Source organism: Melospiza georgiana, chromosome 22, assembly GCF_028018845.1.
Source record: "Melospiza georgiana isolate bMelGeo1 chromosome 22, bMelGeo1.pri, whole genome shotgun sequence".
Classification (NCBI taxonomy): domain Eukaryota; kingdom Metazoa; phylum Chordata; class Aves; order Passeriformes; family Passerellidae; genus Melospiza; species Melospiza georgiana.
The window spans coordinates 5330418-5355472 of NC_080451.1; the positions used below are offsets into that span (position 1 = coordinate 5330418).

General features: G+C 47.5%; 2 protein-coding genes across 2 annotated transcripts in view; both read left to right on the plus strand.

The window, feature by feature from the left end:
* Positions 1-5038: 5038 nt before the first annotated feature.
* IFFO2 (intermediate filament family orphan 2) lies at positions 5039-5647 on the plus strand. Its single transcript, XM_058039146.1, has one exon. The coding sequence runs from the start codon at positions 5039-5041 to the stop codon at positions 5645-5647; it is 609 nt and encodes a 202-aa protein (XP_057895129.1).
* A 3-nt stretch (positions 5648-5650) lies between these two features.
* Positions 5651-25055, plus strand: part of ATP13A2 (ATPase cation transporting 13A2) — a 38848-nt gene continuing 19443 nt past the window's right edge. The window contains 5 exon segments of the mRNA XM_058039148.1: positions 5651-5793; positions 16500-16620; positions 16622-16687; positions 16775-17291; positions 17294-17343. Coding sequence (XP_057895131.1) covers positions 5651-5793; positions 16500-16620; positions 16622-16687; positions 16775-17291; positions 17294-17343 — 897 coding nt within the window.

Sequence of the window (25055 nt, forward strand, 5' to 3'; positions counted from 1 at the left end):
GTTTGGGGCAGACACAGCAATTCCTCTCCAGGCCTGGCACTCAAGGAGCCCTCACTGCCTCAGGATTTCATATATTCATTTGATATATTTTTTATTATTTGTATTTGTAATTTGTAATATATCCCTGCAGTTGTTTAGTGTGTAACTCCAAACCCCACACGCAGTGTCAGCTGCTGTTCTCCCGTTTGGCACAGACACAGCAATTCCTCTCCAGGCCTGGCACTCAAGGAGCCCTCAGTGCCTCAGGCCCCCAGAGATTCAACAAAAGGGAGCTGGGGGAGCAAACTTGGGGTAAATTACTTCATTAGCTGAAGCTGTAATTGGAGGATTCACCCCCAATATGCAAATGGAACAAAGTTATAAAAGTGTGAAAACCCACGAGTGAGCCGTGGTTCATTTTTGGGTGCAGCCCCTGGGGCTTCCTGAGATGTACCTGAAACCCCTTCAATAAATAAATAATTTGCCTTCCTTTTGTCTGGCTCCGTTTTCAGGCAATCCCACAGGCCCGAGGGAGGGTCAGGGGCTGCAGCCTCACCTGATGTGAGAAATGAGAAAATGATGAGAAAATCCCGGCCCAGCTGGACCCTCTGCAGTCACTGAGGGCATTTGGGGGCCTGGGGAGTTCTGTGGGTGTTGAACCAGAGGAATTTTGCTCGTTTCAGAGGGAGGTTTGTGCAAACACACACAAACCAACCTTGGTGATGCCACCAGCACCCTGGGGTGGGTTTGGGTTGCTGTCCTGGTTTGGGGCAAATCTGGGGGAAAACCTCCAAAGGGGCTCCTCTAGAAAAGCAGATTCCAGCAGCCCCTCCTCTGACCGGTTTGGGAAAAGATTTCCTTGGAGAAAAGTGAAAAAAAACCCCTTTTTATTTAACAGGCAAAGCATTCACCAGCATAAAAATGAACAATATTAAGCTATAGAACCTCTCAGTGCTCTGAAGAGATGGCAAACTCAGAAAATCCCTCAGTGGGCTGTGCCTCAGCTCACTCAGTCTCTTATCAGTCTCTTATCAATCTCTTATCAGCCCCTCCAGGCCCAGGTGGCCACAGGGGAGAGCTCCCTGTGCTCTTTGGGGCGTTCAGTGCAGAGCAGATTTAAAATGTCCAAAGAAAAAGAAAAAACCACAGTCCAGGGAACTTCTCTGCCTCAGAGAGCTGAAAACTAACTAAAAGCAAAGGAGAGCTCTGTCCTGCTGTCTGTCTGTCTGTGCTGCAGACAGCCCAGCCCAGGAGGGGGATGTGGGGCAGCAAATGCAGTTTCTGAAAAGCTCTCAGAGCCAGCCTTAAAACTCATTTCTGGGCTAAACAGACAAATGGGGGTACAAGCATCCTAAAGTCACCCCAGGACACTCAGTTTGACTGGAAAATGGTGATTTTACCAAGGAAAAAATAACCTTCCATGAGTGCCAGGCTAACAGAGCCTCAAAGGTTGCAGGAAAATTCACATTAAAAATCGGAGTGCAGGGAGCTGCCACAGGGAAAAGAAAATGAGTGCAAAACCAAAAGAAAAGAGTGCAAAACAAAAAAAAAAAAATTAGTGCAAAACCAAATCCAAGGGCCTCGATACCCCAATCCCTGCTCCAGCCTGGGTTTGGGTGGAGCAGATGGGAGCAAACCCATCAAACAAACAAACAGAAACCCAAAGAAACAAACAAATGTGTGTTGTTATTACGGTTGGCATCGTCAGGGTGGCCATTCCCATCTCCCCCTGCCAGGGTTAATTAATTAATTAATCAATTAATGTTTGTCATTAATTCAGGGGGATTCAGTGTGGCCACAGCACAGGGAGAGCCTGGGGGTGACCGTGGCCATCCCAGGGAGGGGCTGGAGCTCATTAGGGAAAGGATTAATTAGATTTAATGACCTTGGGATGGGTGCTGGTGGATCCAGGGAGCTGCAGGACCACGGGGCAGGAACCAAACCTTTCATTGCCTGGTTTGTCCCCCCTCGGGGGCTTTCCTGCTTTCTCAAGGGAAAAAAATGATAAAAAATGAAACCAAAAAATGATAAAAAATTATAGGGAAGGAAAAAATGATAAAAAATGATAAAAAATGAAAGGGAAGGGAGAAAAATTATAAAAAATGAAACCAAAACTCAGCTGCTGACTACAGGGCTCTGCAATCCCCCAGCTCCTTCCAGCAGCACCAGTGAGGTGCCAAACCCAGGGAAATCCATAAAATCCTGCAGGGTTTGGGCTGGAAGGGACCTTGAGTCCCATCCCATCCCCAGGTGGTTCCAAGCCTTGGAATTTCCCCAATCTGGACAAACCCACCCCTGGCCGGCTGCTGCCCCAAACTCTGCCCCCATTCTGGGCAGTTTGAGCCAATTTTTGCCTTTTCTGGGTGTTTTTGTGGCTCTGCAGGGCGGCCCAGGGCACAGACAAATCCTTCAGGTGCTGCTGCTCTGAGTCACTCCCTTAATGAGGCACCTCCACCCAGCACTTTAATTTAATTTTTTTTTTTTTTTCCAGGAGGTGCTGGCAAAACACAGGTTAGTGACACATGAAATAACAGAGCCCTTTGAAGAGCCCTGGTTTCGGTGCTGAGCGTGGCTGCAGGTGCTGCAGGAGTTTCAGCAAGCGGGGTTAAATAAATATAAATATAAATATAAATATAAATATAAATATAAATATAAATATAAATATAAATATAAATATAAATATAAATATAAATATAAATATAAATATAAATACAAAATGATGCAAAGCTATAAACGTGTATTTATATATTAAAATATAAATCTAAAATATAAATCTAAATATATATGGTATTTCAAAACATAGAAATATAAAGACAAATTAAAATATTGACATATAAAATATAAAATGTAAAATATTAAATAAATCTAACTATAAATCTGACTATAAATCTAAATATATATAAGTATATTCTAAATATATAAAAATATATTCTAAATATATATAAGATGTATATAAATCTGAATATATACAAGATGTATATAAATCTAAATCTATATATAAGATCTAAATATATAATATAAATCAAAATATGGATAAGATATATCAAAATATAGAAATCTAAATGCAAAAATTAAAAATGACATATAAAATATAAAAAATTAAAAAAGAAAATATGAATAAGATATATCAAAAATATAGACATATAAACATAAATGCAAAAATAAGATAGAAATATATAAAAATAAAAATAATTATATAAATGTAAGATATATAAATATATATAATATACATATGAATATATAAATATAAATACAACCAGCAAGTCCCACGGTTTTATTTCAGAAATGCCATTTGGGTGTTCCTGCAGCTCTGCACCATCCTGACAGAGCTGTCCCCGTGTTTCCCTTGCACCATTGCCAGCAGAGCAATGATCACATCATTCAATTAAACAATATCCTTTGATTGCCCAGAGGTCTGGGAGCAACAGTTGGGAAACGTTCATTTAATAACTTAATTATTATAATATCAGCGTTATTTAGCACTTAGGCAGGGCCTGGCTGCGGGATAACAAACCCCAGGGTTTATAATTGAGTCTGATCTGACCTGACCGTGGGATCACAGAGCGCTGAGGGGTTGGGATGGACCTGAAATGTCTCCTGTCCCCAGCCCTGCCACGGATGGGGACAATCCCAATCCCACCCTCCCAGCCTGCCCTGAGAGCTGGCACCACAGCTGGGGCAGCCACGGCTCTGTGTGCCCCTGTGCCAGCTGTGCCACCCTCACAGGCCGCCCAATACCCTTCATTGTACTGTGCCCAAAATCCACAATTGCACGGTGCCCGATGTCCAAAATTATATTGGTGCCCAATACCCACAATCATATTGGTACCTGATATCCAAAATTATATTGTGCTCAATATGCACAATTATATTGTGCCCAATATCCACAATTGCATTGCTGCCCAGTACTCAAAATTATATTGGTGCCCAAAATCCACAATGATATTGTGCCCAATATCCACAATTATATTTTGCCCAATATCCACAATTATACTGCTGCTTGATATCCACAATTATGTTGTGCCCAATATTCAAAATGGAATTGCTGTCCAATATCCACGATTATATTGCTGCCCAATACTCAAAATTACGTTGGTGCCCAATATCCACAATTGTATTGCTGCTTGATATCCACAATCATATTGCTGCCCAATATTCAAAATTATATTGCATCCCAATATCCACAATTATATTGCTGCTGGATACCCACAATTATGTTGTGCCCAATATCCAAAATTACATTGGCGCCTGATATCTACCATTGTATTGCTGCCCAATATCCACAATTGGATATCCAATATATCCAATATATATATCCAATATATCCAATATCGGGCATTGCTGCCCGATATCCACAATCATATTGCTGCCCAATACCCAAAATTTCCCTCCTTCCATTTTCACCCGCTCCCCCCTGTCCGGCCAGCCCAGCTCCCGATGCAGCTCCTCCTGCGGGCTCCCTCCATCCCCGGAGGAGCTGCGGTGTCCCCGCACCCCTTCTCCTCCCCGGGGGGATCATTCATTCTCGGGGGGACATTCCCGCTCTCCCGCCCGGCTCCGGCTCAATGCGGGGACCCCGCGGGCTCCCCAAAATTCAGCGCACCCGCGGACACGTGGAGGGAGTGGCTGCTGCACCGCGGGGCGGGGCCATGCAAATGAGCTGCATTGTAATGGTGAGGGGCGTGGCTATGGGACTGCACGGGGATACGGTAACGGGGCGTGGTTATGTAAATGAGGCGCTGCGTATAGAGATACGGGGCGTGGTTATGGAAATGAAGATGTGTATATGGAAATAGGGGGCGTGGTTTGGGGGCATGGGCGGTGCCTCGGCCGCGGCGCGGGCGGTTGGAGGCGGGGCCGGTCCCGCCCCGCGCTCCCGCCCAGAGCCCTCAGAGCCCCCGGAGCGCGGCGGCGGCCGCAGAGACAGCGGCGGCACCGGCGCGGCCGCTCCGCACCGCCGGGACCGTCCATCACCGCCAGGACCGTCCATCACCGCCAGACCCTCCGCCACCGCCGGCCCGTCCATCACCGCCAGACCCTCCGCCACCGCCCCTCCGCCATGAACTCGCTGCTCTTCGGGGAGATGGCCCGCGCCTTCTCCCCCACCGCCGCCGCCGCCGCCGCCTCCTCCTGCCCGCTGGGCCCCGGCGGCGGCGGCCCCGCGGCGGCCGGGGGGGGCCCGCCGGTGACGGCGGCACTGCGGAACGACCTGGGCTCCAACATCCACCTGCTCAAGGGGCTGAACGTGCGGTTCCGCTGCTTCCTGGCCAAGGTGCACGAGCTGGAGCGGCGGAACCGGCTGCTGGAGAAGCAGCTGGCGGCCCAGCAGAGCGAGCGCGACCGCCGGCTGCGCTACAAGACCTTCTCCCGGGACCAGGCGGTGCAGACGGACGGCGGGACCCCGCCGCTGGTGCCGCCGCCGGGCCCCGGGCACGGGCCGCTGCCGTCGCCGCCGCACTACGGGCGCCTGCCCGGCACCATCTGGAGCTACACCCAGGTGCGGCGCACCGGCGGCGGCGGCCTGGAGACCGTGCAGGGCCCCGGCGTGTCCTGGGTGCACCCGGACGGCGTCGGGGTGCAGATCGACACCATCACGCCCGAGATCCGCGCCCTCTACAACGTGCTGGCCAAAGTCAAGCGGGAGCGTGACGAGTACAAGAGGAAGTGAGTGATGGGGGATGCGGGCGGTCCGCGCTGCACTGCGGGGAAACGGGGCCAGCCCTCCCCGGGAGCGCCCGGGGACAGCGGGCACCGGCTCCCCCTGCCCGGGGCTCGCTGCGTCCCCGGGGTCCTGGAGGGGTTTTTCGCCCGGGGGTTTGGGGGTTGAACATCCTTTGATACCCAGAAAACTGTGGGGTGCATCCCTGCGGGGATGGAGAGCCTGGATCGTGCAAGGAAAATTGTCAGCTTAACTTAAAAAACAATATACATACATATATATATATATATATACACACATATATACGTATATATATTTTTTGTTTGGAAGGGAAATAATCCATTATTAATATTGCATCGCATAGTTACTCCTAAATTTAGCTCGCCTTCTTTTTTTTTTTTTTTTTTTTTGGTCTGATTACTCCAGTAGTCGCCGGTGTGTGCCAGCTCCCTGAAATGAGCTCAGCGCTGCAATATTTGGGTTGCAAATACTGCAGGGCAGGGTTTGCACTCCGAGATGTTGCTCGGAATTGGCCAAAACAAAAGCCTTTGTAAGGCCGGCGGGTCTGGAGGTGTCCCCTGGCCTGTGGATGGGCTTGGAATGGTGATGGATGGCGTTCCCTTGGATCGCTGTTTGTGTGGCAGAGATGGAGGCCAGAGGGGAAAAAAAATGTACTCGGGCTTCTGCAGGAGATTCCTGCATTGTGTGCGGAGCTGCTGCCCTTCGGGGCTGCCGTGCGCTCTCCCGGCCGCAGTTTGGGCGGGTTTAGCCTCAAAATGCATTTCCTGCTCTCGGGGCCGGGATTTTCCCTGCAGAGCCCCCCGGATCCGGCCCCATTTCCCGCATTATTTCCCGGCTCCGTGGCCTGCCCGGCTTTGCAGACTGCAGTGAGCTCAGGGCAGCTTTTGTAACAGCCTGGAATCAGCTCTAGGTGAGGTCTCCATCAATGCCACGCAATGGATTTCTTGCACGCCTCTGTCCCATATGCTGCCTCTCCAGACCCTTTTTCTATGTAGCCCTTACACATAGATGTAGTTTTTGTCTAACAACATTTTCAGGCCCTCAAGTTCCTTTTTTGTGACAAATCCAAACAAATTTCCCCCTGCCCCCATTTCCTAGGCCATTCACGCTGTTGCAAACCCCTCACGTCTATCTCCCAATTTGATTCCTAGACTGAGGAATCCCATTCAGTCTTAATGTAGAAGCTGCTTTGTATTTAATGATTCCTTTGTCCCTTTTTTTATTTGATTTGCAATGCTCCAGCTTGGTTTGTCAGATCAGAACAGTATGAAATATTTCCAGACTGATGTGCCTGTGGGTTTGGACAGGGAGGTGATAACATTTGGACAGGGAGGTGATAACATATCCTAGGAGGGTTTGGTGCCCCAGCTGGGCTCTGTGCCCCTGTCCTGGGCTGGTGCCTGTCCCTGGAGGTGCCTCGGGTGCTCTGTCCCTGCCGTGGCTGGAGAAAGGAGCTGCTCTCTGTTTTCCAGCCTGCTGCTGTGGTGGCAAGGGCTGGTTTTGGTTTCTGTGGCCGGTCCCGAGGAATGGGAGGAGCAGGGAGCACAAAAAGTGGTGCTGGATGGGGAAAGGAGATCCCATAGCGTGTGGGGTGTGGGTTTTCTAACCAAAACTTGGGGCTGCTTCTCCTTTTTCCATGGATATTTCATTTATTCCTGCTTCTGGGGGAAGAGGAGACTTGTGGGCCTTGAGGTTCAGGTTTACTGCTTTTACTCACTCGTGTAAAGCACATTTTCCCCCCAGTCCTTCTTACACACTCAAGGGTTGCATAAACCAGATAAATTCAGCAGAGCAAAGGGGAGCCTCAGATCTTATTCCTGCCCTTGAAAGGTGTTTTCCTTGTGGGGAAAACAAAAGTAATTAACAGGAATCAACACGTCCCACCCCACGTTGGTGGTGTTGTGTCTGCAGCGTGCGTTGGATTGGGTGCTCGTTTCTCTGGAGTTGGTTCTGTGACCTTCAGTCCCACATGGACAGCACACCCTTGTTTTTGGGGGGTTTGGCTTTTTCCTCGGGGCTTTGAGGTGCCTTGGGTGGGCTCAGGGAGCAGGAGTGAGCTGTGAGAATTCCCTGGGTGCTGCAGGGCTTGCATGGAGTTTGTGCAGGGCTGGGCTGCCCTGGCACCTCTCTGTGTGTGTGTGTGCACTAAATGCCCTCTTTGGGGTTCCCTCACCCTGCTGGGATCCCTTGGATGCTCTGGGTTTATTTAGGGAGCCCAAAGAGCTCCAGGTGGGACAGGAGGAGCCTTGTGCCTGTCTGGGGTTTATGGAGAGCTGGGCACCAGCACAGGCCCCCAGCCCAGGTGTGTGAGCAGGGAAAGAAGGAAGGAGAAAGAAATGGAAAAAAAAAGGAAAAGAACTTTTTATTGCTCAGTCTGAGAGCCAGCAGAGCCCACAGCCTTTGTGGAGCAGCCAGGCCTTGTCACCTCACCCAGCAGCCCCCAGCCCACAGCCAAAGACCCTTGAGCAGATATTGATAATTCCATTTGTCTCTTGGGGCAAGAGAGGCTTTTCCCCCTTTCCAGGGTGGCTGCTTGGCCCAGGAGCTTGTGGCCACCACAGGTTTGTGGTTTGAAGTGTTTGGCTGTGAGGAAAAGCCAGGCAGGGGATCAGGGGGACACCAGGGCAGTGCTGGGCGTGCAGGGCTCACCTGGGATGTCTCACATGTCCCACCTGGGGACTGGTGCGACCCAGAGGGGAAATAATCCCTTTTGTTTCCTTTCTCTTAAGGGAAAAGCAGCCTTGCTGCTGTGAAACAACAGTGGGAGATCACCCAGGGTGTTCCTGCCAATGGAATTGTGCCTGTGCAGTTTCTGGGATTAGCAATGGCTTCATTTGGGGGAAATCTGGTGAATTTCTTTGTTCTGTTCCCTCAAATAATTTTCCTTGGACGTTGTCACACAGCAAACTGGAGCTCTGAGAGGGCACAGTCAGTCGAGCACACTGATCATATTTTACCCTGGCTTTTGTTTGTGTTTGAGGCAAAATGAGGAACCCAGCAGATATGTCAGTCCAAAACTGCTTTTGCTTTTTCCTCCAGGTGATGATATTTTACTCAAATGATGTATAACTTTGCACATTTTCTACTCCTTGTGCTGCCTTAATCTCATATTGTTTTTAGCAGTGATCATGATTTTACACAAGATTATGACTTCAGTGCAGCAACTGGAGGAGTTTTAGAGGGAAAAGGAAGTTAAATTAATTTTCTTTTTTTTTTTTCCAGCTATACTTGCATTTAGAAGAGCTTTTGGACATAGATCTGACTCCAAATCAGATAATTTATTGTTTATCTATTGGAAATTTTGTAATTTTTACTTCTTAGCAGGAAAAAGCAAAACTGTGTTTCTGCAAGATTGCACTTTTGCAGTCAAGGCAGCTCAATAAAAAAAAAACATTTCCAGGGACAGCTAATTTAAAACAGAGCAGAGTCACATTTTGAAATTTAAAACACTGAGGTGAAATGATTTTTTTTTCTAGACAGAATACTAATACTAATAATAAAAGTGATAATGAAAATAATGATAATAATCAGCCGTGGTGCTTCAGGTGCTCGGAGGTGAGCCCGAGCAGGGCTGGGATCCAGGCTTTTTATCCCCGGGTTTGGGGTTGGTCCCCTCAGGTTATTCAGGAGAAAATTCAGGTTTTATCTTGATCTGCCTTTGGGGGAGCAGTTGGGGAGAGCCCAGCCTGGCCCGGCTCCTTTGGGGATCTTTGTCCCCATGTGGGGACACTCGGGAGCCGCAGCAGCCCCGGGGCACCGCAGGGAGGGCCCTGGGAATTCTCCCCCTAATTAATTAATTATGGTTAATCAGTGGCCGAGGGGGCTCTGCTGTGACAGTGCGAGGTGTGGCAGTGATAGCTGGGATGTGTCCCTGCCTCTGGGCTGAGCTGGCACAGCCCCCAGAGAGCGCGGGGACAGCGGCGGTGACAGGGACAGTGGTGGTGGTGGTGCTGTGATGGGGACAGTGCAGGTGTGGCAGTGACAGTGACAGTGGTGGTGCAGCTGTGACAGCATCAGTACTGCTGTGATGGTGACAGTGTAGCTGTGACAGTGGTGGTGACAGCAGCAGTGCAGGTGTGACAGGGACAGTACTGCTGTGATGGTGGCAGTGGCAGTGCAAGTGTGACAGTGACAGTACTGCTGTGATGGTGACAGTGGCAGTGCAAGTGTGACAGTGACAGTCGTGCTGTGATGGTGACAGCAGCAGTGCAGGTGTGACAGTGACAGTGGTGGTGACAGCAGCAGTGCAAGTGTGACAGTGACAGTACTGCTGTGGTGGTGACAGTGGCAATGCAGGTGTGACAGTGACAGTACTGCTGTAATGGTGACAGTGGCAGTGCAAGTGTGACAGTGACAGTACTGCTGTGATGGTGACAGCAGCAGTGCAGGTGTGACAGTGACAGTACTGCTGTGATGGTGGCAGTGGCAGTGCAGGTGTGACAGTTCTGCTGTAGTGGTGACAGTGGCAATGCAGGTGTGACAGTGACAGTACTGCTGTGACGGTGACAGTGGCAGTGTAGCTGTGACAGTGGTGGTGACAGCAGCAGTGCAGGTGTGACAGTGACAGTACTGCTGTGATGGTGGCAGTGCAAGTGTGACAGTGACAGTACTGCTGTAATGGTGACAGTGGCAGTGCAGGTGTGACAGTGGTGGTGACAGCAGCAGTGCAAGTGTGACAGTGACAGTACTGCTGTAATGGTGACAGTGGCAGTGCAGGTGTGACAGTGGTGGTGACAGCAGCAGTGCAGGTATGACAGTGACAGTACTGCTGTGATGGTGACAGCAGCAGTGCAGCAGTGACAAGTGGCAGTGCAAGTGTGACAGTACTGCTGTGATGGTGACAGCGGTGGTGAAGCTGTGACAGTGCAGATGTCACAGTGATGGTACTGCTGTGATGGTGACAGTGGCAGTGCAAGTGTGACAGTGGCTGTGCTGCTGTGACAGTGGCAATGCCCCTGTGACACCTGTGACAGTGACAATGGCAATGCCCCTGTGAGAGTGGCGGTGCAGGTGTGACAATGACAATATAGCTATGAAAGTGACAGTGCCCCTGTGACAGTAGCAGTGCAGGTGTGACAATGACAGTACCCCAGTGGCAGTGACAGTACAGGTGTGACAGTGGCAAAGCCCCAGTGCCAGTGACAGCACTGCTATGACAGTGGGCAGTGCCCCAATGACAGTGTCCCTGTGACAATGGCAGTGTCCCTGCGTGTGGCAGCCCAGCTGGCTGCAGCCATTCCCTGCTTTGGTGGCTGTCCCCAAGGCCAGCCCAGCGCACATTTGTACATTTCTGGTTCCACCATTCCCTGTAATTGCTGCAGATATTGAGTCTGCCAGATGTTGCTTGTCTTTCCCAGCACGGGCTTAGCTGGCACTCAGAGCTGGACTGGAAATAATTGTTTTACCTCAGGATGGTATTTCACTGGCAAGATTAATAAAGTCCACTTGGAAAAGAGATTATCTTAAATTTGCTGCAGCTGGGAAGGACAAAGATTATCATTGTCAAAGGCAGCGCACGTCAAAACTCACTGCAGCTTGTTTTTTTTTTTAGAGAGGGGGAACTTAATAAAAATGTGCTTAAGATAAGCCCTGGAGGAATGTCTGAGAACTTTTAAGGCTAAAATATCAGCAGTAACAAGATGCAAATGTTCTGCATAGAGCCAATCAAAAACAAATAATTTTTTCATCCCCCTGGAGGAGTGTAAGCAGCGTGGCAGACCTGTCCCTGCCTCGATTGGTCACAGGGCTGGCAGGAGCAATCTCTGTGCAAAGCCACCTCTTTAATTCTGCTATTCCTGCTTTTCTTTTTCTGTTTCAGAGGCATAATTGTTTTTCAGTGTGGCTTTTCGCAGAAATTCCGGATTTTCCACCGCTTCCAGAGCAGTGGAAAATCCCTGGTCTGGGGGATTTTTGGCTGCCTCTTACAAGATGTGAAGTTTGATATTAAATGCTGGCTCTGCTGAAACCTGAGACTCAGGCTTGAAAAGCCCCTTTTTCCCTGGCCTGGGAGAACATCAGTTTTCCTTGTGGAGAAGGGATAAAATTGCCTGATGTGAAAAACCCCTTGGCTGTGTGGCACAAATATCCAGCTGTAATTGCTGGGTGGAAAGTGGCTCTGCTTGGAACTATGCAAGTGAAGCCCCATAAGAGTAAAATTTCCTTAAATAATTCCATCTTTTATTCCAAAATGCTGCTGCAGAGACACACATTTAGGGTACACACGGTATCTCTCACAAATCTCAGGTTTATTTCTTTTTTTTTCCAGCTGGAAACTGGGATTTCTGGGCTGTAGGGATGCAGGAGAAGGTTTGTGGGGAGGGGAGGGTTTCTCTTTGATCCTGATTTCTCCACAGTGGGGCTGGGGCTGTGCTTGGAAATTTTCATAGACAAAGAAATCTCTGTGTGTGCCTTCAGCTGATTTGTGATGGGAGGGCTGAGTGTGTTATGAGTGACTTGGAGGAGCTGCTGTTATTCTGAACTTTGTCTTTAAATTAGAATTAACATAATGAGTTTGTAGATGAACTCAGCGAGGAGAAAAATCCCCCCCCCTCCTCGTGTTGTGGTTGGAGTTTTAAAGGAAAAAAACTTCTCCTTGTTTCTCAAGCAGCTTCCCCTGCTGCAAGAGAACCACAGGACTGTGTGTGTGTATTTAGAATTTACCTTTTGATTCCTGCTGTGACTCACTCTGGGCTTTCTGAAGGCAATAAAACCTCAGATTTCAGCTCAGCTCTGAGGGAGCAAACCCCTCTCATAGCTCAGATCCTAAACCCAAAGAATCTCCCCAGGGGCTGCTGAGGTGGAAGCAAACACTGGAACAGTGATAACCAGTGAATTCCAGCTTTTCTCCTGGGTCTTTGGGGCAGAGATGCCTCTGGAGTGCTGAATTTGGGGCCAGGGAGGGCTCTGAGCCTCCTCCAGCTCAGCAGCTGCTGTTTTGTGGCTCAGCCTTTGTGGTGCTGCTCTGCCAGCTCCTGGGTTGGTTTCCTGCATCTGCTTTTCTCTGACTAAATTGACTTTTTTTTTTTTTTTTTCTGTGCTAGAAATACTCACAGGATGTTGTGTTTTGGTCCTGCAGGGGCCCTGTGGGTCCTTTCTAGCTTGGGATATTCTGATCCTAAATCTCCATCTTGGTGTTTAAAACCAGCTCCTTTAAACCCAGCCCTTTTAAAATCATCTCTTTTAAACCCAGCCCTTTTAAAATCATCTCTTTTAAACCCAGCCCTTTTAAAATCATCTCTTTTAAACCCAGCCCTTTTAAAATCATCTCTTTTAAAACCAGCTCTTTTTTTTTTTTTTTTCTGTGTGGTTGTATGAGAAAGGAAGAGATTTCTTCCAGGTTTTTTTGAAGTTTAAAAGCTTTCACAGTGTCTGTGTGTGCATTGTTCAGAGTGGCTGAAACTCCCGCACAGCCTTGTGACCTCTTCCTATTAAAAATTACCTTGCTCCAAGAGCCCTGGAGGGATTAGTGAGAAGTGATAATAAAAGGCAATAACTGATAAGAAATGGCACGAGACTGGGTGGGGGAACAGGGAAATCATGGAATCATGGGGTGGTTTGGGTTGGAATGGCCCTTAAAGATCCCATTCCAAACCCTGTGCCATGGCAGGGACACGTCCCTCTGTCCCAGCCCTGTCCAGCCTGGCCCTGGGCACTGCCAGGGATCCAGGGCAGCCACAGCTGAGTTTGTTTTTCTCACATTTCTAACCTTGAACCTCCCTCTCTTACATCTAAAGGGAAGCAATTTGCCTCCACTTGGTGATAAATTTGGAATATGATTGTAGTAGGGCAATAGCCTGGGCACACTGAGAGCTTCTTGAATTTCAAATTTATTGTCAAAAACGCCTTAATTTGGGTCAGGCTCTTCTCCCAGGGAGCAGTGGCAGGAGAGGGAACAGCCTTGTGTGGCACCAGCAGAGGATTGGATTGGATGTAGGGAAAATTTCCTCATGGGAAAGCTCCCAAAATCCTGGCAGAGACTGCCCAGGAATGGTGGAGTCACCATCCATGGGAATGCTCCAGAATTGTGTGGATGTGGCACTGGGCATGTTCTGGCTGCCTGCTGGTGCTGAAGGGATTGTGTGGGCTGGGGGGATCTGGTTTAGATGCCAAAGAAATCAAGGACTTGTCTGGTGTTTCCTAAGCCCTGGTGTCACCTTTTCCAGGGGCTCTTCTGGTCCTGGATCATCAGATTATCAGATTATCCTGATTATCAGATCATCGTGCTTCCAATTAAATCTGGATTTTACCAGGTGATTTACCTGACTTCAGGAAGCTTGGAAAAGGTTCCCTGACACTCTCCAGTGCTGTGGCAGCTGGGGCACACACACATTTTTACCACCAGTGGATTACCAAGCTGCTGTGTTTGGAAAATTAAAAATATGAAAAATTTTTCATTTTCAGGAAACTTGGGAAGGGTTCCCTGACATTCTGCAGAGCTGTGGCAGACACACACACATTTTTACCACCACTGCATTACCAAGGTGCTGTGTTTAAAAATTTTTAACATTTTAAATTTTCCAGTTTTCAGGAAACTTGGAAAAGGTTCCCTGACATTCTCCAGTGCTGTGGCAGCTGGGGCACACACACATCTTTACCAGCACTGCATTACCAAGCTGCTGTGTTTGGAAAATTAAAAATATGAAAAATTTTTAATTCTCTGGAAACTTGGGAAGGGTTCCCTGACATTCTGCAGAGCTGTGGCAGCTGGGGCACACACACATTTTTACCAGCACTGCATTACCAAGGTGCTGTGTTTGGAAAATTAAAAATGTTAAAAAAAATTAATTTTCAGCAAACTTGGGAAGGGTTCCCTGACATTCTGCAGAGCTGTGGCAGCTGGGGCACACACACACGTTTTTACCACCACTGCATTACCAAGGTGCTGTGTTTAAAAATTTTTAACATTTTTAATTTTCCAGTTTTCAGGAAACTTGGAAAAGGTTCCCTGACACTCTCCAGCTGTGGCAGCTGGGGCACACACACATTTTTACCAGCACTGCATTACCAAGGTGCTGTGTTTGGAAAATGAAAAATATGAAAAATTTTTAATTCTCTGGAAACTTGGGGAAGGTTCCCTGACACTCTCCAGTGCAGTGGCAGCTGTGGCACGCACACATCTTTACCAGCTCTGCATTACCAAGCTGCTGTGTTTGGAAAATTAAAAATATAAAACAAATTAATTTTCAGGAAACTTGGGAAGGGTTCCCTGACATCCTGCAGAGCTGTGGCAGCTGGGGCACACACACACATTTTTACCACCACTGCATTACCAAGGTGCTGTGTTTAAAAATTTTTAACATTTTTAATTTTCCAGTTTTCAGGAAACTTGGAAAAGGTTCCCTGACACTCTCCAGCTGTGGCAGCTGGGGCACACACACATTTTTACCACCAGTGCATTACCAAGCTGCTGTGTTTGGAAAATTAAAAATATGAAAAATTTTTAATTCTCTGGAAACTTGGGAAGGGTTCCCTGACACTCTCCAGTGCTGTGGCAGCTGTGGCACACACACATTTTTACAACCAGTGGATTACCAAGCTGCTGTGTTTGGAAAATTAAAAATGTTAAATTAATTTTCAGGAAACTTGGGAAGGGTTCCCTGACATTCTGCAGAGCTGTGGCAGACACACACACACATTTTTTCCACCACTGCATTACCAAGGTGCTGTGTTTGGAAAATTAAAAATATGAAAATTTTTTAATTCTCTGGAAACTTGGGGAAGGTTCCCTGACACTCTCCAGTGCAGTGGCAGCTGTGGCACGCACACATCTTTACCAGCTCTGCATTACCAAGGTGCTGTGTTTGGAAAATTAAAAATATAAAACAAAATAATTTTCAGGAAACTTGGGAAGGGTTCCCTGACATTCTGCAGAGCTGTGGCAGACACACACACATTTTTACCACCAGTGGATTACCAAGGTGCTGTGTTTGGAAAATTAAAAATGTGAAAAATTTTTAATTCTCTGGAAACTTGGGAAAGGTTCCCTGACATTCTCCGGTGCTGTGGCAGCTGTGGCACGCACACACATCTTTACCAGCTCTGCATTACCAAGCTGCTGTGTTTGGAAAATTACAAATGTGAAAAATTTTTCATTTTCAGCAAACTTGGGAAAGGTTCCCTGACATTCTCTGGTGCTCTGGCAGCTGTGGCACACACACATTTTTACCACCACTGCATTACCAAGCTGCTGTGTTTGGAAAATTAAAAATGTTCAAAATTGAATTGTCAGTCATGGTTTGGAAGGCCTGGGCGCCTGTCCCGTGCCCCTGCTCCCTGTGCCATCAGGGTGACATCAGCTGTGGCTCTGTGCTGCAGGAGGGGAGGCTGGCACAGAATGGGGCTCTGTGCCCGCTAACGAAGTGCCCAGCTCGTTAGGGAGCCAGGCCAGGGCTGCAATCCCAGCAGAGTCCCTGCAGCCCTTTGTCCCTGCATCCAGCCCTGCTCCATGTGACTCCCTGTGCCCCACTTCCCCAAACCTGGCTCCTCTGGAGCCCTTCCCAAGGGGGTTTGGGACTCACCATGTCCCCTCAGCTCTTTGTGCTGCTCCTTCTCGCTGGGGACAGGTTCAGGGGTCTCTTTTCTGGCTTTTCCTGCCTGGGAGCAGCACCATTCCTTGCTTTGAGGTGGAATTGCCCTGTGTGTGATCAGAGCCTTGGGTTTAATCTTCAATGTGCTGCTCATTTCAGGGGGTTTGTTGTGAGTTTGCAATGAAATCTAGTAAAAAACAAGGCTTGGTGTTCCAGCCTGCACCTCAGTTCCATGTAACCTCCCAAATTTCTGGGTTCTGGGGGCAGACAACTTAAAATTTCCCACTCTTCAGGGTTTGGTGAGCTTCATCCAGAGCTCTGGGGTGTTTTTCTCTGTGGGGTGTTTTTCTCTCTGGGGGTTTTTCTCTCTGGGGGTGTCTCTTTCTCTGGGGGTTTTTCTCTCTCTGGGGGTTTTTCTCTCTCTGGGGGGTTTCTCTCTCTCTGGGGGTTTTTCTCTCTCTGGGGGGTTTCTCTCTCTCTGGGGGTTTCTCTCTCTCTGGGGGTTTCTCCCTCTCTGGGGTTTCTCTCTCTCTGGGGGTTTTTCTCTCTCTGGGGTTTCTCTCTCTAGGGTTTGGTGAGCTTCATCCAGAGCTCTGGGTTTCTCTCTCTCTGGGGGTTTCTCCCTCTCTGGGGTTTCTCCCTCTCTGGGGTTTCTCCCTCTCTGGGGTTTCTCTCTCTCTGGGGGTTTCTCTCTCTCTGGGGGTTTTTCTCTCTCTGGGGGTTTTTCTCTCTCTGGGGGTATTTCTCTCTCCGGGGGTTTCTCTCTCTCTGGGGGTTTCTCTCTCTCTGGGGGTTTCTCTCTCTCTGGGGGTTTCTCTCTCTCTGGGGGTGTTTCTCTCTCTGGGGTGTTTCTCTCTCTTTGGGGTTTCTCTCTCTTTGGGGTTTCTCTCTCTTTGGGGTTTCTCTCTCTCTGGGGGTTTCTCTCTCTCTGGGGGTTTCTCTCTCTGGGGGTTTCTCTCTCTGGGGGTTTCTCTCTCTCTGGGGGTTTCTCTCTCTTTGGGGTTTCTCTCTCTCTGGGGGTTTTTCTCTCTCTGGGGGTTTTTCTCTCTCTGGGGGTTTCTCTCTCTGGGGGTTTCTCTCTCTCTGGGGGTTTCTCTCTCTTTGGGGTTTCTCTCTCTCTGGGGGTTTCTCTCTCTGGGGGTTTCTCTCTCTCTGGGGGTTTCTCTCTCTCTGGGGGTTTTTCTCTCTCTGGGGGTTTCTCTCTCTGGGGTTTCTCTCTGGTGCTTTGGGCACTCAGGGGTGCCTGGCTTTGTTTGCTGTGTGTGCACAGACATCAGAGCTGGAAAACCTGACAGCTCCACGATCCTGGACTGAAAAGAGGAGGAATGAACTCGCTGCTCTTCATGTGGGCAAGGGAAGTTGGTCATTTGCAGTGGCTCACTCGGGGAATGCTGAGGGAAGTGATGATTTACAGCATCCCCCTTCCCTTCAGTGCAGTGACTCAGGCTGGGACCTGAGATCAAAGGGATCCTTTATTGCAGATCTGGGGTTCCACTGCAGGAGTCTCTGCCTGTGCATTCTTACAGGTGAAATCTGTCTCTGAGGGGAGAAAATACAACTGTGCCATTTTAATTTATTTTTATAAATGCAGCTCCCTCTGCCACAGAGCACAGAGTTGAATGGAGCAGGCCCATGGCAGATCAGGCACAGAATGTGACCCTGACCAGTCACGTCTGGCTAAAGAGAAAACCAGGCACTGGTGGAAATTCACTGAATTCCATAAATTGGCAGGGGGGGCATTAATATTGAATCACAGTGGGGATATTTTAATATCAATATTTAATATTTCAAACAGCTGCTGTCATTAAAACTGCTACAAGAAATCCCCCCTCTCACAGGCAGAAGAGAAATCTTCATTTCCTTCTCTTCTATGTGCTGAAGCATTGGGCAGTCTGGAATATTTTCCTAACTATTTTATCAAATGTTTCCCACAAATGTCTATGCCAGAATCACCTCACCTTTGTCTCTTTCTGCAATCTTTATTTATTTATTTATTTATTTATATTTATTTATTTTTATTTTTCCCCTCTCTTTTTTGTTATTTTGTTTCAAGAAGGGGAGCAATGCGGATATTTAAATATCAATATTAAATATTTCAAACAGCTGCTGTCATTAAACTGCTGTAAGAAATTCCCCCCCTCACAGGCAGAAGAGAAATCTTCGTTTCCTTCTCTTCTATGTGCCGAAGCATTGGGCAGTCTGGAATATTTTCCCAAGTCTTTTATCGATTTTTCTCCCCAAATAACTATGCCAGAATCACCTCACCTTTGGCTCTTTCTGCAATATTTATTATTATTATTATTATTATTATTATTATTATTATTATTATTATTATTATTATTATTATTATTATTATTATTATTATTATTATTAAACATATGTATTTTTTTATTTTTACATGTTTTCACCTTTCTTTTCTTAATTTTTTTTTTCAAGAGAGGGAGAAATGGGGGAGAACAGAGGAGTTAAAAATTCCCTGATGCCCTGGAAAATGTGTTGCTGCTAATCTGCTGTGTTCCCCCCTGGCACAGAGCTGCTGGCTGGCAGCAGGAGAGCAGCTTTTCTTTCCCTGTCCCTGTCCAGGGACAAAGTCACCCTGGGGATGCTGTCCCACATGCAGCCTCCCCGGGGGCAGCTCAGAGAAATCTCAAATAAACCCCTTTCCTGTTGTTACTGCATCGAGGATGAGTGAATTTGATAACTAAAAAAAGAAATAAAAGTGATTTATGAAGTCTCAGAAGGTAAAATGTTGAGTTTATTAGGAACCACACGTTCTTTTATAGATAGCTGTGATAAAAGTGAACTTGATTGGTGTTTAATCACTGCTTTTTATATTATTGCTTAATTAGGACAACACCCTTCTTATAAACATCTTAAAACTAACAACACACTGCCTTTGGGGTCTCTCTTTGGGGTTTCTCTTTCTGTGGGGTTTCTCTTTCTGTGGGGTTTCTCTTTCTGTGGGGTTTCTCTTTCTGTGGGGTTTCTCTTTCTGTGGGGTTTCTCTTTCTTTGGGGTTTCTCTTTCTTTGGGGTTTCCCTTGGAGGTTTTTCTTTCTTTGGGGTTTTTCTTTCTGTGGGGTTTCTCTTTCTGTGGGGTTTCTCTTTCTGTGGGGTTTCTCTTTCTGTGGGGTTTCTCTTTCTGTGGGGTTTCTCTTTCTGTGGGGTTTCTCTTTCTGTGGGGTTTCTCTTTCTGTGGGGTTTCTCTTTCTGTGGGGTTTCTCTTTCTGTGGGGTTTCCCTTGTAGGTTTCTCTTTCTTTGGGGTTTCCCTTTCTTTTGAGTTTCCCTTTGGGGTTTCTCTTTCTTTGGGGTTTCTCTTTCTTTGGGGTTTCTCTTTCTTTGGGGTTTCTCTTTCTTTGGGGTTTCTCTTTCTTTGGGGTTTCTCTTTGGGATTTCCCTTGGAGGTTTCTCTCTCTTTGGGGTTTCTCTCTCTTTGGGGTTTCTCTTTCTTTGGGGTTTCCCCCTTGGAGGTTTCCCTTGGAGGTTTCCCTTTGGGGCTTCCCTTGGAGGTTTCCCTTTGGGGTTTCTCTTTGGGGTTTCCCTTGGGGCCAGGGGATCCCTCTCTCAGTGCATGTCCAATGCAGGCAGGCCCTGTTTATTTCCCTGCTCTCCTTTGGTGGCTGGAAGAAGGAATTCACTGTTTTCCCCTTCTTATTTAACGGAGGGGAGGGTGGGAGCCTGGTGTGGAGCAGCGCTGAGCTGCTCTGGGTTTGTCTCAGCCCTCCCCTGTTTCCAGAGGCAGAGGTTTTCCTTTTCCCAGCCTTCAGTGGAGCATTCATTGCAGTTTGCTCTTTCTCCTGTGAAATCCCCAGTGAGCTGGAGCTGCAGGGGTTGATTCCCTGGGGGAGCTGTGCTTTGCTTTGCTTTGCTTTGCTTTGGGGGAGTGTTGGGTCTGTGACTCAGCTCCTGTAATTGTGGGGCAGGGGAATGAGGTCACTGCCTCGCTCACTGCAGCCCCGGTACAGTGGGAAAGGCTGGGAGAATTGGGATTGTTCATCCTGGAGAAGCTCTGCACTGACCTAATTGTGGCCTCTCAGTGCCCGGGGGAGCTGCAGGAAGTGTGGGGAGGGATTATTTACAAGGGATGGAGGGGCAGGACAGGAAATGGTTTTAAACAAAGAGGGGCAGTTTAGATGAGATTTTGAGCAGGAATCCTTCCCTGTGAGTGCCCAGAGCAGCTGTGGCTGCCACTGGATGCCTGGCAGTGCCCAAGGCCAGGCTGGAACACCCTGGGACAGGGGAGGTGTCCCTGCCATGGCAGGGGTGACACTGGATCAGCTTTAAGGTCCCAGTCTGGTTTTCCATGAAAACCAAGTCTGAACTGGAGCTCTGCTGCTGCCCATCCCTTTAACATTTAACACAGAATATGTTCCCCTGTATTTACCAAAGTTCAGCATCCTCTTTCCCCAGCTTAACTATAACCAAAGATTGTGCTGGGTGGGATAGTCCCTTCAGTCTGCATCCGTTCCCATTCACAGCTAATTCAGGTGCTGGGGGTACCCTTTGTCTAGAGGAGTACTCCTTTTCAACACATTAGATGACTTTCCCTGATCACCCCTTCTATTCTGCTGGCATCTATTCCTGTCTGTTGAATCTCTATTTTGATGTATCTTTCGGGCTGTATTCAACAATTTACCTATGTCATGCATCTCACCCATCTTTGACAGCTTATTCTTTATGCCATCTGCAGATTGGCCTATAAACAAATAAGCCAGGTGGGTTTGCTCTGCAGGTGCCTTACCCTATAAATCCCATACCCTAACCCCTCTACAAATACCCCAGGGCTGCCCCTGCCCTGGCTGTTTATGTCCCCCCTCTGCTAAAAATTCAAGCACTAAACAGCTCCAGTTCTTGGAGATCTGTGCAACTGGGGCAGCAAAAGCACCTGGTGCGTTTGTGTGAGTTGGAGATTGTTCTGCCTTTATGTAAATATTTAAAAATGCCTCATCTTGAATTTTATACCCATGCTGTCACCTTTATTCATATGCTTCCCTCTCAATGGCAGAGTGCTGTGGGTTAATGGTAATTCTGTAGTGCCCATGATTAACTGGAAGGCCTGGAGGTGATGAGGGCAGCCCGAGCAGGGGCACATTCTGTTCCTGGGTGGGTGTTCAGGTGCCCCTGCAGCCCCTAAGAACAATTTTGTTTCTTACCTTGTGTTAACATTTGTGTTGTTACACTTGTAGCACTGCATTTTCAATATCTTTACCTTTGTGAAGGCAGTAAAACTTTAAATGCAGAAATGGGGATGGATCTACAGGAGCTGTGCAGGGGTGCTGGGTGTTCCTCAAGGCCATCAGAGCCCTTGAAGATCACTTTGTTACCCTCTGTCAACATTTGTGTTGTTCCAATTGTGGCACTGCACATTCAATGTCTTTACCTTTGTGAAGGCAGTAAAACTCTTTAAATGCAGATTTAAAACTCTATAAATGCAACTCTTCCCATGCAGAAATGGGAATGGAACTATAGGAGCTGTGCAGGGGTGCTGGGTGTTCCTCAAGGCCATGGGAGCCCTTGAAGAACAGTTTATTTCTTACCTTGTGTTAACATTTGTGTTTTTACAATTGTGGCACTGCACATTCAATGTTTTTACCTTTGTGAAGGCAGTAAAACACTTTAAATGCAGATATGGGAATGGATCTGTAGGAGCTGTGCACTGTAGAGCTCCTGGGTGTTCCTCAAGGCCCTCAGAGCCCTTGAAGATCAGTTTATTTCTTACCTTGTGTTAACATTAGTGTTGTTACAATTGTGGCACTGCACATTAAATGTTTTTACCTCTGTGAAGGCAGTAAAACTCTTTAAATGCAGATTTAAAACTCTTTAAATGCAGATATGGGGATGGATCTATAGGAGCTGTGCACTATTGAGCTCCTGGGTGTTCCTCAAGGCCCTCAGAGCCCTTGAAGATCACTTTGTTACCCTCTGTCAACATTTGTGTTGTTCCAATTGTGGCACTGCACATTCAATGTCTTTACCTTTGTGAAGGCAGTAAAACTCTTTAAATGCATATTTAAAACTCTTTAAATGCAACTCTTCCCATGCAGAAATGGGAATGGATCTACAGGAGCTGTGCAGGGGTGCTGGGTGTTCCTCAAGGCCATGGGAGCCCTTGAAGATCAGTTTATTTCTTACCTTGTGTTAACATTTGTGTTGTTACAATTGTGGCACAGCACATTAAATGTTTTTACCTTTGTGAAGGCAGTAAAACTTTAAATGCAGATATGGGGATGGATCTGTAGGAGCTGTGCACTGTAGAGCTCCTGGGTGTTCCTCAAGGCCATGGGAGCCCTTGGTGAACAGTTTATTTCTTACCCTCTATTAACATTTGTGTTGTTACAATTGTGGCTCTGCACATTCAATGTTTTTACCTTTGTGAATGCAGTAAAACTCTTTAAATGCAGATTTAAAACTCTATAAATGCAACTCTTCCCATGCAGAAATGGGAATGGAACTATAGGAGCTGTGCAGGGTGCTGAGTGTTCCTCAAGGCCATCAGAGCCCTTGGTGAACAGTTTATTTCTTACCTTGTGTTAACATTTGTGTTTTTACAATTGTGGCACTGCACATTCAATGTTTTTACCTCTGTGAAGGCAGTAAAACTCTTTAAATGCAGATATGGGGATGGATCTATAGGAGCTGTGCACTGCAGAGCTCCTGGGTGTTCCTCAAGGCCATGGGAGCCCTTGAAGATCAGTTTATTTCTTACCTTGTGTTAACAGTTGTGTTGTTACGATCTTGGCACTGCACAGAAAGTATGTTTACATTTTCAAAGGTAATCAAGCTCCTCAAATGCAGATAAGGGAATGGATCCACAGGAGCACTCTTGGGAGTGTTGTGTGTTCCTCAAGTGTCTTCGGAGCCCTTGAAGAGCTTTTTATTTCTTCCCTTGGTTGATCCTCATGTTCTTACAGCCCTGACACTGCACATGAAAGCTACCCTTCAATATATTTCCATTTTCAAAGGCAGTAAAACTCTGGGAATGTAGATAATGGATCCATAGGAGCTCTGTAGGAGTGCTGTGCATTCCCTCCAGTGGCAGCGGAGCCCTTGAAGAAAAGTTTATTTCTTTTGAGGTCAGAACCTCCAGAATGCACATAAAAGCTGCACTTAAATATATTTACTTTTCCAAAGGTCATAAAGCTCTTCACACAGAGATAATGCATGTGTAGGGCAGTGTTGGGGGCTTTGCTGTGCCCTAGGTGTGTATTCTACCTGTGCTCCTGACTCCTGGGAGCAGATAAGCTTTATCTCATTGTTTTCTTTGTTCTTTAGTAGGTTCAGTACAAGTATTTAGGGCTGGGACAGAGATTAGGGTGAGCTGAGCTCTGAGATTTGAGCTTGGCTCTGTTTTGAGGCTGGTTCTTAAAGGATGTGGTGGAAGAGGGAGATAAACCCAAACACAAGGTGAGGAGGGCATGAGCACTCCATTATTTTTGCTGCTTCAGGCTGAAGAGCTGCAGAGGGGAATGAAAATGAATTCCAGCAGGTTCCTTTCCACAGAAGGGTGATCTTGATCTATTATCACCTGGTCTTATCAGGGCCTTTCCCAGTGACTGAGGTGATAACAGCATTGTGGCTGGGCAGGGAGGGCTATTTATAGACAGCATTTACTCAGGGAATCAGAAAGTAAATAAAGCCTTTTATGAGAGAGGATGTCGAGCCCCGGCGTTCTGAGCCTTGTGCAGGTTCCACTCTAAGGGCTGAGCTCAGCCCGTGCACATTTCATGGCACAGATCAGTGCTGCACTGCAGGATGGATCAGCCTTTCCCAAAAATGGGGAATTGTCTGAGTGCTGGGGGCAGGAGATGGAGCATCCCTGGGTTCGGGTGTTCCTTCAGGTGCTGGTGGAGGCTGCAGGTGCTGGGAGGGGGGCTGGCCCTGGGGGGGTTGGGTAGGGGAGCATTGGGGGGTGGGATGGATGGAGAGCAGAGATCTCTGCAGCCAGGTCAGAACTTGGGGTTCATTGCAAAGGGCCAAGTGCAGGGACCTGCTGGGAGCTGCCAAACACAGCTGGAGCAGGAGTGAGGAGAGAGGGTGAGAGAGGGTGAGAGAGTGAGGTTCCCATTCCAATACAATAAATCTCCTTCTGTGCTGAATATTCCTATTCTCACTAACCAATCTAGCACAAGATACAAATCCTACAGCATTTCCATACAGCCTATAAGAATCATTACATTACCACACTGGGTTACATTTTAAACCCTAAAAACTCCTCTTTGGGCCCCTTCTGCCAAGCTGTAGGGTCTGCTCTGAGCCTTGGGCCTGTCTGCAAGCAGAGGGTGTTGTTCCATCAAAAGGGGGATGTCACTACAGGACATGAAAGAACACAGCAGCTCACACTGCTGTTTCTCAAGGTGAAGAAAAAAGGGGAGTTTTTCTGACTTAAACATTTAGAGTTTTCCAAGAGTGACAGTGGATTGGAGGGTGACAGTGCCACCTCTCCAATGACACTGGACAGACCAACAGTCTATCAAATTTCTCTTCTTCTATAAAGGAATGCAAAACAATGAGTTATTTACAGAAAGTGTGTGAAAAAGTTTGCTACAAGAACGTCAACATCAGAAGGCTTAGAAAATCTTAAAAGAACAGGGTGACAGGGGATGGCCATGCCACTGTTTTCCAGTTGTTCAGTAACTGAGGGATCTCAAAGCTTGCTTTCATTTCAATCTCGCTTATAGTTTCCATATTCTCAAAATCTTTTGCCAGACAATCATATTTATAAGGCTTTCCTGTTTCATCTTCCCCAACAGGTTTGTGCCATCCCAGGGATTTCTTTCCTTTTTTTCAGGTGTGTGTCCCTGAGAGCAATCCTTCAGGAAGACTGCCAGCCTGGCTGGGGTGGCTTTCCAGGTGTGGAAGTCAGGGGACAG